General features: G+C 45.2%; 2 protein-coding genes across 2 annotated transcripts in view; one reads left to right on the plus strand and one right to left on the minus strand.

Annotated features, from left to right (window-relative positions):
- Window positions 1-13794, minus strand: part of LOC117736156 (E3 ubiquitin/ISG15 ligase TRIM25-like) — a 706744-nt gene that overhangs the window by 337256 nt on the left and 355694 nt on the right. The gene's annotated exons all lie outside the window — the stretch shown is intronic.
- fgf5 (fibroblast growth factor 5) lies at window positions 2404-10872 on the plus strand. Its single transcript, XM_034540655.1, has 3 exons — window positions 2404-2620; window positions 3908-4011; window positions 10507-10872. Exons 1-3 carry the CDS (start codon window positions 2404-2406, stop codon window positions 10870-10872), a joined length of 687 nt encoding a protein of 228 aa, XP_034396546.1.

The following is a 13794-nucleotide window of genomic DNA, read 5'->3' on the forward strand; positions in this document are numbered from 1 at the left end:
GCCGATCGGGGGCCTCGGACGGTCACGCTCTCCCCCCCCCAAAAAAAACCTGTCGCCCTCGCCCCCTCAGATTGATCACCGTCTCCGGGCTCAGACGGTGCAGAACCTGCTGTCTGCCGTTTGCTTAGACTAAAAAAGCTGCTAAAAGCCGGGATCAATGGGGCGGGGGAATCAATCAGGATCATCCGTGTTTACACGACTCAGGAGGATTACCTCACTGTTACTGGAGCGGCCATCAGAACAGTGGGACTAAACACCGCCCGCTGTTTACATAGAAGGTGCCGCGGGGGCCCGGCCCCCCGGCTCGGTGCGCCAGAGACAATTAGGCCCCCGACGCGGAGCCTAATCCACCGCCGGGGCGCGACGCTAATGAAATTCAAACATAGCTGGGCCCCCGAAAACAATGAGGGGGGGCGGGATTACAGCGAATGCATGCGATGATGATAGCACATGAACAACGCTCAGCGCATGAGCCTGTGTGACAGGGGCCAAGTGAGAGAGGGGTTGTAAAAGGCTCCGCGTCCGAGCCCCTTTCTGCCCAGGAGCATCACTGAGAAGTTAGGCAGGCATGCGGGTTATGATTACGTTGTGTTTATTTTGAGTCATTTTCTTTTAGAATCTCAATCGCTCGTCAGCTCGCACCAAAGAAGCTGTTATTAATGTGAGAAATGAAAAGATTGGACTTTGAGAAGTAACCAACATGTATATTAAAGGACTATTACACGTCTCAAGGGAAAAGATGTTGGACATGTAACAATACTATTAGTACTTCCTGTTTTCCGAGGCGAGGGTCCACAGAACAGAAGGCGTTGTGTGCTCTGCAAAGGCCTCTGGGGGAAACGTGTGATTACGAAGCATTCAGGTGGTGGGCGGGTCAAACAAGCACGGGACTTTCACCCAGGAGACCGAAGTCAACGGTTACTTTGACGGTTCCTATACGGCCGCTACGTTACCGTATTTCTTTCTAATCTTAACCATGTATGAGTCATGAAATGAATATGTCTCTTTGATATATAATTGCATATTTTTACTTCGGAAATGTCAGCGTTCGACTTTTCCTTTGCAGAAACGTACAATGGCGTTTTCTTCTTCTGGGTCGGCACACACGAAGAGGCACAGACGGGTTCTGAAGCTGATTTTGAGGTTTTTGGGCTGAACGAGTGAGATGAAATCAAAAAGATTTGTCTTTACGTTCGGGGTTTCTTTGTAAAGCTTTCAATCAAATCGTGTTTGATCGACATGTCGGATCGTGTCTAAAGAGTGAGGGATCCATTGCTTCTCTGCATTGGTTTCATAGAGAGTGAAGTAACAACTATACTCTGACTGGACGGTTCGTGTTTGGGCCATAAATGATGACGTTGCTCAAAGGCACACAGTGAAAAGTTATTTTAATATAATATAATGTCTGTAGATGGATGAACAGGACAGGCGACTCTAAGACAACGACGTCGACTTTGAGAGGAAGAGCTGATACTTCTTATATAACAATGTTCAAATGGCATGAATCAGTGGGGACATCCGTTTAATTAAACCACATGGTTGTGTTGAAGGGGAAACTCTTTGACGGGTCACGTGACTGTTGATGGGACACACACACGCACACATAGTAACACGCACACACACACACACACGCACACACACTGCATGAAAAGTGACATCCTAAATAGTTAAAGAGGAAGCAGAATGAAGTGATTCTCTTATGGGAGAAAGAAAATAACACAATTAAAATGACGACGGAGAACAAAAAGTGCATTATCTTTTGTCCATTTCCATTTTGATTTCTTCCCAACAAGCCAAACAACGCAGCTCCGAACACTCCGAGAATGCACGCGGACGTATCCGGTGACAAGGTGGACCGGAGCCTATAAATACGGCCGCCGGAGTCTCTCGGTGAGTCCAGAGTTTGAACTCCACCTGATGGTCTCCGGGGTCCGTGACGCGTCATCGCTCCGGTTCAACTCTCCTCGCGTGGACGCGACCGTCCCCAGAAGAACCGATGTCTGCCCGCGCGTAAACATGCCGCGCTCGGTGCGCCGCGGCGCGGACGCGCTCCTCGGAAGACGCGCGGCGCCCGTCGCGTTTCCTCCACGCCCCGCCGCGCCGCGCCGGGTCGGCGCCGAGCGGCAGCGGCATCGCGGCGACGGAATCCGGAGGAAAGAGCGTCCTTTAGAGCTCAGGCACGCGCCGGGGAGTGAGATCACTGGCGTTATAAATACCCAGCTCCAGCTCCTGCAGCCGGGGTAATGCCCAGGAGGAGCGCTGCACGCGTGAGAGTGCGTGCGTGCGTGCGTGCGTGCACACGGTTTTGTGGTGCTGCCCGGACCTCAAGAGCGACACCAACAAAAACAAACCAAAAAATGCTAGAAGTGGCCTAGAGAGCGTTCCTTCTTGTCTTTTTGGAGAATGAATGTTCCTCTTTACCTCCTGGCCGCCGCTCACTTGCTGTGCGTCGCCGCCGCGGCCGCGGCGCAGCGCGTGTCCCTGGAGCGCCAGCTCCTGGAGGAGGGGGTCCGGTCGGGCCGCAGGACGTGCCGGCTCTACTGCAGGGTCGGCATCGGCTTCCACCTCCAGATCCATCCCGACGGCAGAGTCAACGGCAGCCATGAGCCCAACCAGCTGAGTAAGTCTCACGGCGCGTGCACACGCAGCTACAGAACTACTAAATTATACACACGCGTGCTCTTGGCGCGCGGATGGATCCGCGTGCGCGTCTGGCCGTTGATTGCGCACTCGGCTCTTTTAATTGATCCTCTCTTCTGTTTTGCAGTCGAGGCTATTTTATACATTTTTATATTTTATATATTTTTATATTTTATATATTTTTTAACTGCGGCTGATTTTTTTTTTTTTTTTACGCAAGAGGAGCGCGCGCCTGAACTTAGGCCGCCTGACCCCACGTGAGGTGTCTGGTCCGCGGCCCTTGTTGGGGTCGGCAGGTAGACTATTTGCGGCAGCGACAGGTGCAGTGAGACAGGAAGTGTTTGGACACGACTGTCATCACGGAGATGCTCATAAATCAGAATGATATATCTTTTCACACTTTCTTTACATGCTAATTCATTTTTTTTTCCATATAAAACTGTAATATGTTGTACAATATTGTGCTCTGTGTGCACATCTTTTTAAGCAGCACACATATTTAAGGTTTTTGGGGATTTTTGAGGCTGTTACTGGACGATATAGACAGAAAATATCATGTTTTATTTATTTATACTATATTCTATGTGGATGATTATCACAATATACAGCCAATCATTATTATAATAACAACAATGTTTAATGTAGTGGTGTTTTTTGTGAGCAACATTGTATTGGTTTAGCATCCTAAACTACGGTGTTGACATGACAACATCTACTGATGAGGTAATCACATGTTATGGATGAGTGACATCTACGGTGGCTCTGAGCGGTCAAACTCAACGCGGACGGATGCGGAAATAAAACGCGCAGTTGTCGAAAACTTCAATGACGACCGAAATGTTTTTGTTTTTTTTGAGGCCGTAAACGCGATCGACGCAACGTTGTTACTTAAACAGATTACCGACTACTAGTTTGTAGTTCGCCAACAAAACTTCTTGGCTAGGTTTAGTAAAAGAAGCATCACGGTTTAAAATGACCACAGAAGTGAAACAAAACAAAAAGCTTTCAGCTTTTAGGAGAAGCTATTTGAGAGTTTCAGTTTTTTTTAGATCCTTTAATGACAGATGTTAAGACCTGGACACCTTTTTTTTCACTACAGGCATTTATTTAAATCTAGTGATAATAAAAAAAATTGCTGCTAATCTGTTCACCATGTATTCATATTTTGTTGTTAATCGAAATACCCGATGTATACGTATGGATGAAGGAGCGGGAGTAAAAAATACGCCCTGTCGCCCATCAATCATGGTGTTGTTTGTCCTGCCAGGCGTCCTGGAGCTCTTCGCGGTTTCTCAGGGGGTCATCGGCATCAAAGGGGTCTACGGCAACAGATTCCTGGCCATGAACAAAAGAGGACGGCTCTACGCCACCGTGAGTATCCAAACGCTGACTGTGCACACATACCACGCGCTGTCTTGGGAAAGGGAACTTTATTTGTTGCTGCACAAGTGTTGATTGTCAAAATGTTGTTGTCCGATCGTGACGAAGAAATAGACCTTCAATTGTTTGATGGAGGGTTTAAAGGTGCACCGTGTGGTGGTTTCTCCAGACCCCTATCAGATCTGAGCTCCTTTCCAGTGGTGGAAGGTAACTAAGTATATTTACTTACTTAAAAGTTACTTTTAGGATCTTGTAACTGGTTCTGAACCAGTCTCAATGTAGTCATGGTCCTCTATAGACCTCCATCAATAAACAGACCACCAGAGAAGATGGTCGGATTCTGGTGAAACCAGATGGCATCATGCAGGTTCACCAGAACCTCCTTCAGCTCAGACTCCAGCAGAGACCAGTCCACCGTGGACAGAACCAGATCCATTAGAGACCAGACCACCCTGGACAGACCTAGATCCATTCGAGACCAGTCCACCCTGGACAGACCCAGATCCATTAGAGACCAGTCCACCCTGAACAGACCCAGATCCATTAGAGACCAGTCCACCCTGAACAGACCCAGTTCCATTAGAGACCAGTCCACCCTGAACAGACCCAGTTCCATTAGAGACCAGTCCACCCTGAACAGACCCAGTTCCATTAGAGACCAGTCCACCCTGAACAGACCCAGTTCCATTAGAGACCAGTCCACCCTGAACAGACCCAGTTCCATTAGAGACCAGTCCACCCTGAACAGACCCAGTTCCATTAGAGACCAGTCCACCCTGAACAGACCCAGTTCCATTAGAGACCAGTCCACCCTGAACAGACCCAGTTCCATTAGAGACCAGTCCACCCTGAACAGACACTTGGTTTATTAACAGCTAGTTGATGAGGGCTGAGAATGAATCTGCTGTAAAACCAAAACAATAAGCTAAAAGAGGCTAATATTATTAATCTTATTAGAGTGCTCTCTTCTCTCTGGACCACCTTTTTCTAAACGAGAGTACAGGTGTTTATAATGGTGGACTCTCCCGTTCAGCCAGTCGTTCAGTCACACGAGAAGTGACGGAGGTGGTTTCAAAGATCCTGAGTCAGTTCTGGAAAAGTTACCAAAAGTTACAAAACGGCTGAAAGTCTGACATGCTCACAATCTTATTGGCTTTTCTGAGCTTCCGGCTGCATCGCGTGGTCAGATTGTATTGTTGTACTCGCTGTTATCAAAGATAATCAAGAAGATATTGTTTACTTTCGATGTTGATGAACCTCCTCCTGGAGCCCACACCCGAATATACACCTCGTTTGAATATGATGTGATGCTCTCTTGACTCAAACTGATGTATCTCTCCACCAAAACGTTGCCCAGTGCAGCTATATTTGTTTTATTTATTATCGTGTGCAGCTTTGCATCCGTGTTGCTTTGCATCCGTGCAGCTTTGTATCTATGCAGCTTTGTATCTGTCCAGCTTTGCACCCGTGCAGCTTTGCATCCGTGCAGCTTTGTATCCGTCCAGCTTTGCACCCGTGCAGCTTTGCATCCGTGCAGCTTTGCATCTGTGCTGCGTAACAAAAACAAAATCCACCAAACTGACATCAGCATGCCACGGCATACTGCTGTAATCTTTAGCCGAGGGTTTTTCAAAGACTTTCAAATCCCCCCCCCCCCCCCCCAAACACACCAGTAAGCCCAAATCTGCCCACAGCAGCTCGGTCCCGGCCCGCCACGCTTACAGCGGGCCGGGACCGAGCCAGCCGGCAAGCCGGCCGCGCTGACGACCCGTCTGCGGAAGCCTTGGCAGGCGAAGAGATATCAGCGGCTCCCCGTTAGCATGTGTTAACGGGGAGAGCAGATTAAGTCCGGTCTGGGACGGCTGATAATACTCAGAGTGGTGAGCTGCGGACTGAAGATCAATATGTCGAGTAAACAATCGGCCCGGGCGAACAACAGAGCCGGAGAGTCTGTGAGCTCAGCTCCCCACGGCGCCGTTCCACGAAGCCCCGTCGGCGGGGAGCGGTTCTCGTGGCGTCTCTCTCGCTTCCTCAAAGTCCGTTCTCGCTAATGCGACCGCCAGTCGTCCGCCAGCAGATTTCTCACTCAGGCTTATATGAAGGGGGTCAGAGCACATCCCAAAACGGACGTGGAGGATGAAGAGCAAAACGGCAGACTGCAGGATGCATCCAGACTCAAAACCTGACGTAGCCTTACAGAGCTAATCAAACAAAGGAACGTTAGCCGGCTAATGATAATTCGTCAGAAGCTACTCAAATCTATTTAATAGCACTGCAGCTACAGCGTTTATTACGACGACACAAACGCGACTTACAACGCGTCCGGCCGTTGATGTTTTTATGTCGGCAGAGTTTCGGAGTCTGAATTCCGACTTCGTTGCACGGTTTTCGCGTCAGAATTATTATAACTTTTTTTTTCAGGAACGGATTGCAGCAAAAAAAATACAACGTAAGTTGTCTGTGAATAATGTGACCTTTGAACCGACTTATATACTTAAATCTAAGTGTAAGAACCAATTTTTGTGTCGCGTTTCAAGCTAGACGAAAGGGGGCGTGGCTTAGGACGGGCAATTAGCGGGACTCATTGTTTGTCCTCATAAGGCATGTCAGCCTGGATGGGGAGGGTCTCCTTTCTGTCTGTGTTGAGTTGTCTCTGCTCTGTGATTGTGAGTTACTGGATCTCCACATCTGTCTAGGTTGAAGGAGTTTTTCCACCACGAGAAATAAAACCCCGGTTTGCCGAGGAAGACGTTTAGAAGACCGGTTTAAAGCTCGGCATTTAGTTTGCACGTAAAAGAAAAACCTATTTGAAAAAAATGGGATGTTGTTTGTTCCATTTAACACAAACGCCTCGAAGCTGATAGCGGGCTTTTTAAACATTTAAAAAAAACATTATATAAAATGTTTAATGTGCGGTAAATTAGAGTTAGACGTTTTAATCGGGGCTCTTTTCTCTCTGCAGCTTTAATGCTTACTGCAGATACCTCGCTCTCTGGGAGACGGGCTCTCCGGCTCCCAGCGTCGCAGTCTGAGCTTATTTCTTTGCCTCCGGAGCAGCTCTGCCTCGGGGAAATATTTGTACAACTCAAACTCCAATCTGTGTCTACAGCTGCACCGTGCTATATGATTTGGGGTGGATGTAAAACCGTCGCGGTGGCCTCCGTCAGGCATCTGGGCCCTCACGTCTGAGGGGGGGGGGGGTGTCGAGTGACACCCTGAACCCTTATCTTGTTGTGTCGTCCGTCATATCTAATATTCAGATGTTTTCACAGTGGCGATTTATTGTCTGAACAACGTGGCGAGGAGACAGATGCACAGTATAAACGTCCTACCAGACTTCTGGTTTTGAGAGGCATATCTCAACACATTCATGGTCTCCAGAGGAGGAATCCTACTGACTCTAGCGCCACCAGCAGGTCTACATTTTCAGGGTTCACAGAATTAATGCTCAATTTGAACTTCCCCCCTGACTTTTCCTCTCGTGTCACAAATCTATGAAAAAAGATTTATTGTATTTATTTTGTACCACATCCCTCCAAGTTTTATGCAAATATCTGACATTATGTTTTATTTTGTCAGCGGGTTATCAGATAAAACCTAGATAGTAGGCAAAGGTCCTGAAAGACACATATACGAGTTTTTCTTTCATGTTAATTCTGTGAAATGTCTTGTGAACATGAATAAATAATAAGTCAAGTAAAGTTCTGTGTTTCCTTGACATAAAACAAAAAATTTCAGGTGTCTTTAATCTCAGAGAATGTAACTTTTTTTTTTGTTAGACCTCTTAAATCTCAGAGATTATTAATGTATTCATTATTATTGTTTTTTTTTCTCGGAATATGACCCCCCCCCCCCCTCCCCCGGCTCTAATTTTTCTTTCAACCTGTAGTGGCATTAAGACACCGTTGTATTTAGCGTTAAATTATTTAGAAACGGGATGCGTTCATTTATTTTTTACGTCATATTTAGAACATATTTACTATGATACTATATACTATATTTATGTCTAAGATATGTCTTATGTTACACCGTTTACCAGCAGTTACTTACAACCCCAGTCTCTTAAGTTTGTAATATCAGAGTCAAGTGTGGCTACAGTTATATATATAGAGAGAGAGAGATAGTGGAATTGAAGATAATAAAGTAAATATCCATCTGTCTGCACTAGTACAATTAAGAAAGGACGCATTTGTGACGATGTATTATTTGGGTAGAGGATATCTGTAACTTTCCACCTCTGGCCTAAGTACAGCTTACCCACGAGGATCATGGGAAAGGTCCCTTTTAAAAGCGCGTGACCAATCCAGCCGGGCCAGAGCCAGGTTAATAACAGCTGTACAAGCATTATGATTTTAACAATAAGATCTCTGGAATCCGACCGCAGCCATTAAATCCTATATGAAACACAGCAGGGGCCAAAGCTTAGTGTGTGAGTGTGTGTGTGTGTGTGTGTGTGTGTGTGTGTGTGTGTGTGATTCCCTGCCTGGTACCAGAGCTGCTATGTTGCTATAAAGTCGGGTTCTGTTAAATCACAGCAATCCACCCGTTGCAGTGACGCGGGAGTTCTGTTCCACTTTTCTAATCATCTTTAAAACAAACGACGACAACCGCCAAGAGGAACAAGTCGGGTCACTTTGAATAACTTAACGTTTTCTCGTGTGTTATTCCGCTCTCTCGTGAATGGCATGTTTACCAAAACGCTGTAATGGCATCAAGTTCTGCTGCGCTGCGCTCTTCAGCAAAGCGGAACAGTTTGTTTTCCTTTCAGAACGGCGGCGGGCGGGCGAGTGGGGGGGGGGGGGGGGGGGGGGGGGGGAGTCGTACCGCGGCGGGGAAAACAAAGCAGGCGTCCCTGGGTACATGTCAGAGTTTCCCACCCCAAGATATTTATAGGCACAAAACGGGAGCGTTTCAACGAATATCCGTGTGGTGCGCAGCGTCTCATTTCAGTGTAATGACAGTTAGCTTATTCCGTTAGCTTATTATCACTGATGCAGCCTTTTTAATCCGCGGCTAAAATATGGTAGCTAGCGTTGTTTGGCGTTGCACATTTCTGCAAACCGCGGGATACGCTGGATGAGTTTCCGAACCACGAAGTTTCCGAACCACATAGTTTCCGAACCACGAAGTTACGTTACGTGAATACGTTTCACTTCGGCCTCGATTCACGCGACACGGTTTTAATACGGAACATTGTGAAACTGGCTCCAAAGCCACCAACGTTTGGGGTCACCTGGGTTAAAGTCCTGCAGAGACACGATTGGATAGATTTAGGTAACAAGACTACTTGGTTAAGGTTAGAAAAAAAAAGAAAAAAAAGAATCAAGGTTTGTGTTACAATAATAAGGTACGAACATAAATAAATAACCGACTTTCTCAAGTAACGTTGCGTAACAACAAAGTCAACGTTAACTTTCACATGGGACATGAACAGCGGCCTCCTGGGTTAAAGTCCTGTGTTAGTTCACCACCACCTTGCTACCACGTAGCTTTTAATAACTGTCGCTAAATTTCGATACTCGTCGCCGGCCTGGTTTTGCAGAACGTTGCCAACATTAAATATTCCTTCAGTGACACATTCACCCAAAACCTCTCGATCGATTTAATATATCAAATATATTTAATACATTTTAATCATTTTTTTCCCCATTTTATTTTGTGGCTAACAACACGACCGGCGCAGCGCGTCTTCACTTAGAAGTTCTTCTTGGTGGAAGTTCTTCTTTGGGTTCAGCGGCGGGCCATCGGCGGTTTTTGGGGGACGCTCTGCCGCTGTCAATCAAAGCATCTTCGAGATAAAGGAAAGTCGCCCCAGACCTCCTGTGATATTTGAGCTGTAACGGTCAGATCACAATCAGATGTGACGAGGAGCGACGAGCAACCGCAGGTTGAGATAACAGAGTTTGTGTCTAGGAGATCACAAAAAGGTTCTCCCGGTCGCGGTGTGTGTGTGTGTGTGTGTGTGTGTGTGTGTGTGTGTGTGCAGGTTAAACGTAATCAGTGAGGAGAACGCTGGACGGTGAAGAAATAGGAGACATCACTTTGTATTTTTTTTTTATTCCCAATGTAAAGACATTTATCTCAGGAGAAGCACCGGGGTCAGGTTTCGTGGTGGAGTCCCCACATGTTCTGCACGTTATCGGGTTCTCACAAGTGGAACGCGTGGAACCATTTACAAATGCATCGAATGACAATAAAAACCAATGGACCACAATATCTCTCTCGATGTCGCGCTCAATATTACTTTTCTATTTTAGTTTCCATCAGTATCACTTCTTCTACACTCAATATTTTCTTTTACAATTTTACTTTTTGGACATTTTTGTAATGTATTTATTTACCTTAATCGTATTGCTATTGTGTTCTGCTTTGCAGTGGTGTTTTTACTTTTACATTTAATTATTAAACATTATTCTATTGTTCAAATACATTAATATTTATACTTTATATAGTATATATAATAAATATGTTCCTTCTTTCTTGCAGGAGCGGTTCGGCGACGACTGTCGGTTCAGGGAACGCTTCCAGGAGAACAGCTACAACACGTACGCCTCGGTGGTCCACCGGAACCACCGGACCGGCCGCGACTGGTTCGTGGCCCTCAACAAGCGAGGGAAAGCCAAAATGGGCTCCAGCCCGCGGGTCAAACCCCAGCACGTGTCCACCCACTTCTTGCCCAGGCTCGGCCTGCGCGACAAGGGCGAGCGAGGCTTCACCATCACGGACCGGAGCAAAGAGAGGAGGAAAACGCCGCCGCCGGTGGCCAAACCTCCGGTGGCGAAGGCCGTCCACGCGGCGACGGGGCCGAGACGTACGCAGGTCAAGTACTGGCCCAAGTACCGGTTCGGATAGATGCCCCCCAAAAAAAAGAGGGGATGCAAAGTTCGTAGACGCTGCACACACAAGTGATGGACGTCCATGTGTGACATTCAAAGCATTCCGGGTGTCTGAAGGGCGGCCAGGTCAACGTCCTGTTTTATGTTTTATTTTTTTTTGTGCAACCATTTTCTTTAAAAAGTCAGATGCAGTTGAAGCCGAAATCCACAACTTTTCTCTTTTGGGCGTATTTGATTCTCGGTGAGACTGAACCACACGTCATCAAAGAGGGGAACAGCCGTCCACGTTGTTTTACCGTCTTGTTTTCTCCTGGAAAAGCTGCACTGGACTGTACGAAAAATTCATTTGAGAAAAATTATTATATTACAATTTTTTTATATATATATATATATATATAATAATTAAATTAATTTGAGAAAAATTATTATATTACAATTTTTTTTTTAAATAATAATTAAATTAATTTGAGAAAAATTATTATATTACAATTTTTTTTTTTTTTTTACATCAAAACGATAATCAAAACAAATGTGTGTAGCAGAAGACAACCATCACGTCTTTGCACCAGGGCTGTATTTTCCTCATTATGATCAATCAGTAGTAATAATACAGACACAACCTTCATCGCTACCTCAGAGAAGATATCGATATCGCTGGAGATGCGTTTCACAATTTTTAGAAAAGTGGAGAAAAATTTTTTTTTGTACAATGCCTAAAAAGGTTGAAATTATGCACCAAAGTCAAATGTGATGACTCGGATTTATGTTTTTTGTGCGTCAGCTCTGGTTTGAACGGACTTATTATTTTTTTAATTTCATTATACAGCACAAGAAAAAGTGCGTTGTATTAAAATAAGACCATTCAAGTAGCAGCAACAGTTTAAAAAACATCCAAAACGAGGAGGGAACTACACACAAATGATAAGCAACGAGTCACATTTCAAAGCAACGGCAGCACATTCTGTCCCGACAGTCCTTCCAACATCTGACAACGCGGCGCCGAGAAGATGGCAAAAAAAAATATGAATAGTTAAACAAAGAAATAGGTTATGGATTTCAGCCGTAAACACTGAAAAAACACTTCCAGCCAGACGTGGAAAGCTCTCCCACCTGGCTCGGCGTCTCCTGCCTGAACACACGCCGACCAACTGGCCCTCTTATACTCACTGCAGATTTGCAATAATCAACATGGAAACCAGGACACCCCCCCCCCCACACACACACACACACACACACACACACACACACCACTGGACAACTGTCAGGGATCAGGGAGAACCATCACTGGTTTTTGGGGTAAAGGTTGGAGCAGAAGGCGTATCGGGTGGCAGACAGCCGGGCGGGACGTCCCAGAGGGCCTGATCCATAAATGAAACGCTGTCTTTAATTGTTTTGTTTTATTCATTTGTGCCTGGTGGGAGAAGGGGGGGTGGGGGGGGCATTTTACAGAAGTGCTTGAAGACATAAAAACTCTTTGATCGTATTCTGTCAGAACATATGCAGTTCATGTTTATCTCCACGTTGTCGTTACCCTGCCATCACGAGAACGAGGCTCGTTTGGGATTATGGATCCGGTGCATATTCTCATATCTTCTCGCAGTGTTATGGCGCATTCATTTTAATTTTTTTATTCAAACCAGGCGAGAGTAATTTACACAGAGGGTTCACGTGGCACAGAGTTTATATTGTCGGGTGAAGCCACGCGCTTCAACTCGATTCAGGTCTGGTCATTTTTTTTAAATGTAATTTATTACAATAAATGGGTCTTTCTTTGTTCTAATAATCTGCTCCCACGTGTGCCGCGTGCTGCAGGAGATATGCAACGGCCCATTGTGTCTCCGATTAGCAGCGACGGGGCCGACAGCCACGAAAGGATGATATGAAGAGAGGACTGTCATTTGGGTCGGGTCTTAAGGACCCGGGTTCGGGTGTCTCGCTTTGAGCCTGTGCAGAACTCTTTGTGCACAAACATCCAACAGAGAGTTTCGTTAATCTGCAGCTGGAACCACAGATGGAAGATAATGTGAGACAGACAATCATGAGACACCAGTTCTTCAGAAACTATGGAAACTACTAGCTTACAGACTGTAAATGATGAGACAGACAATAAACAAAAACGTGTGAGTGAAGATTACAATAAAAATACCTTAAAGGGGTCAAATGCTTCTGTTATAAGGTCAATACAGAGGAAACCTATATAAATATATATATAAATACAGTATATATATATACGTATACATATATATATACGTATATATATATACGTATATACTAATGATCTTCTGTGATGTCATCATGTTGTGTTATCCTCTTAAACATCACAAAGAAATATTTTTTCTACCAGAATGTTTTTTTAATTATATATATATATTTAAATATATATATATATATATAAACATATATATATATATATATATATATATAAATATGTATGAAGATGAGTTGTATGTATTATGACTATTAAAAATGAAATATATCAGTGGATATTCGTAAGTATTATGTTGTATTTGGGAGCATGTGACTCTTTTACAGATGTGTTTATATGTTGGAGGAGTTTTAATTAATGCTTAATGTCATTGCAGAGAATCAGACGTCCAGGATCACAGTGGCCGACTAATGAAAGACAGGTGTGTGTGTGTGTGTGCGTGTGTGTGTGTGCGTGTGTGTGTGTGTGTGTGTGTGTGTGTGTGTGTGTGTGTGTGTGTGTGTGTGTGTGTGTTCTCCAAGTCCTCTGAGGTCATGACAGGTTTTCCTTTAGTTAAAACAGGCTTGTGTGTGTGTGTGTGTGTGTGTGTGCGTGTGTGTGCGTGTGTGTAGGTTTTCCTTTAGTTAAAACAGGCCTGTGTGTGTGTGTGTGTGTGTGTGTGTGTGTGAGTAGGTTTTCCTTTAGTTAAAACAGGCCTGAGGGCTGATTGCAGACCAACATCCTCCATCTTCT

The sequence above is a fragment of the Cyclopterus lumpus genome, chromosome 9, assembly GCF_009769545.1.
Source record: "Cyclopterus lumpus isolate fCycLum1 chromosome 9, fCycLum1.pri, whole genome shotgun sequence".
Classification (NCBI taxonomy): Eukaryota; Metazoa; Chordata; class Actinopteri; order Perciformes; family Cyclopteridae; genus Cyclopterus; species Cyclopterus lumpus.

Coding starts and splice junctions, on each gene's coding strand:
- fgf5 (XM_034540655.1), top strand. CDS start 2,404: ATGAATGTTCCTCTTTACCTCCTGGCCGCCGCTCACTTGCTGTGCGTC. Junction 2,621..3,907: donor CCATGAGCCCAACCAGCTGA/GTAAGTCTCACG, acceptor TTGTCCTGCCAG/GCGTCCTGGAGCTCTTCGCG. Junction 4,012..10,506: donor GAGGACGGCTCTACGCCACC/GTGAGTATCCAA, acceptor TCTTTCTTGCAG/GAGCGGTTCGGCGACGACTG.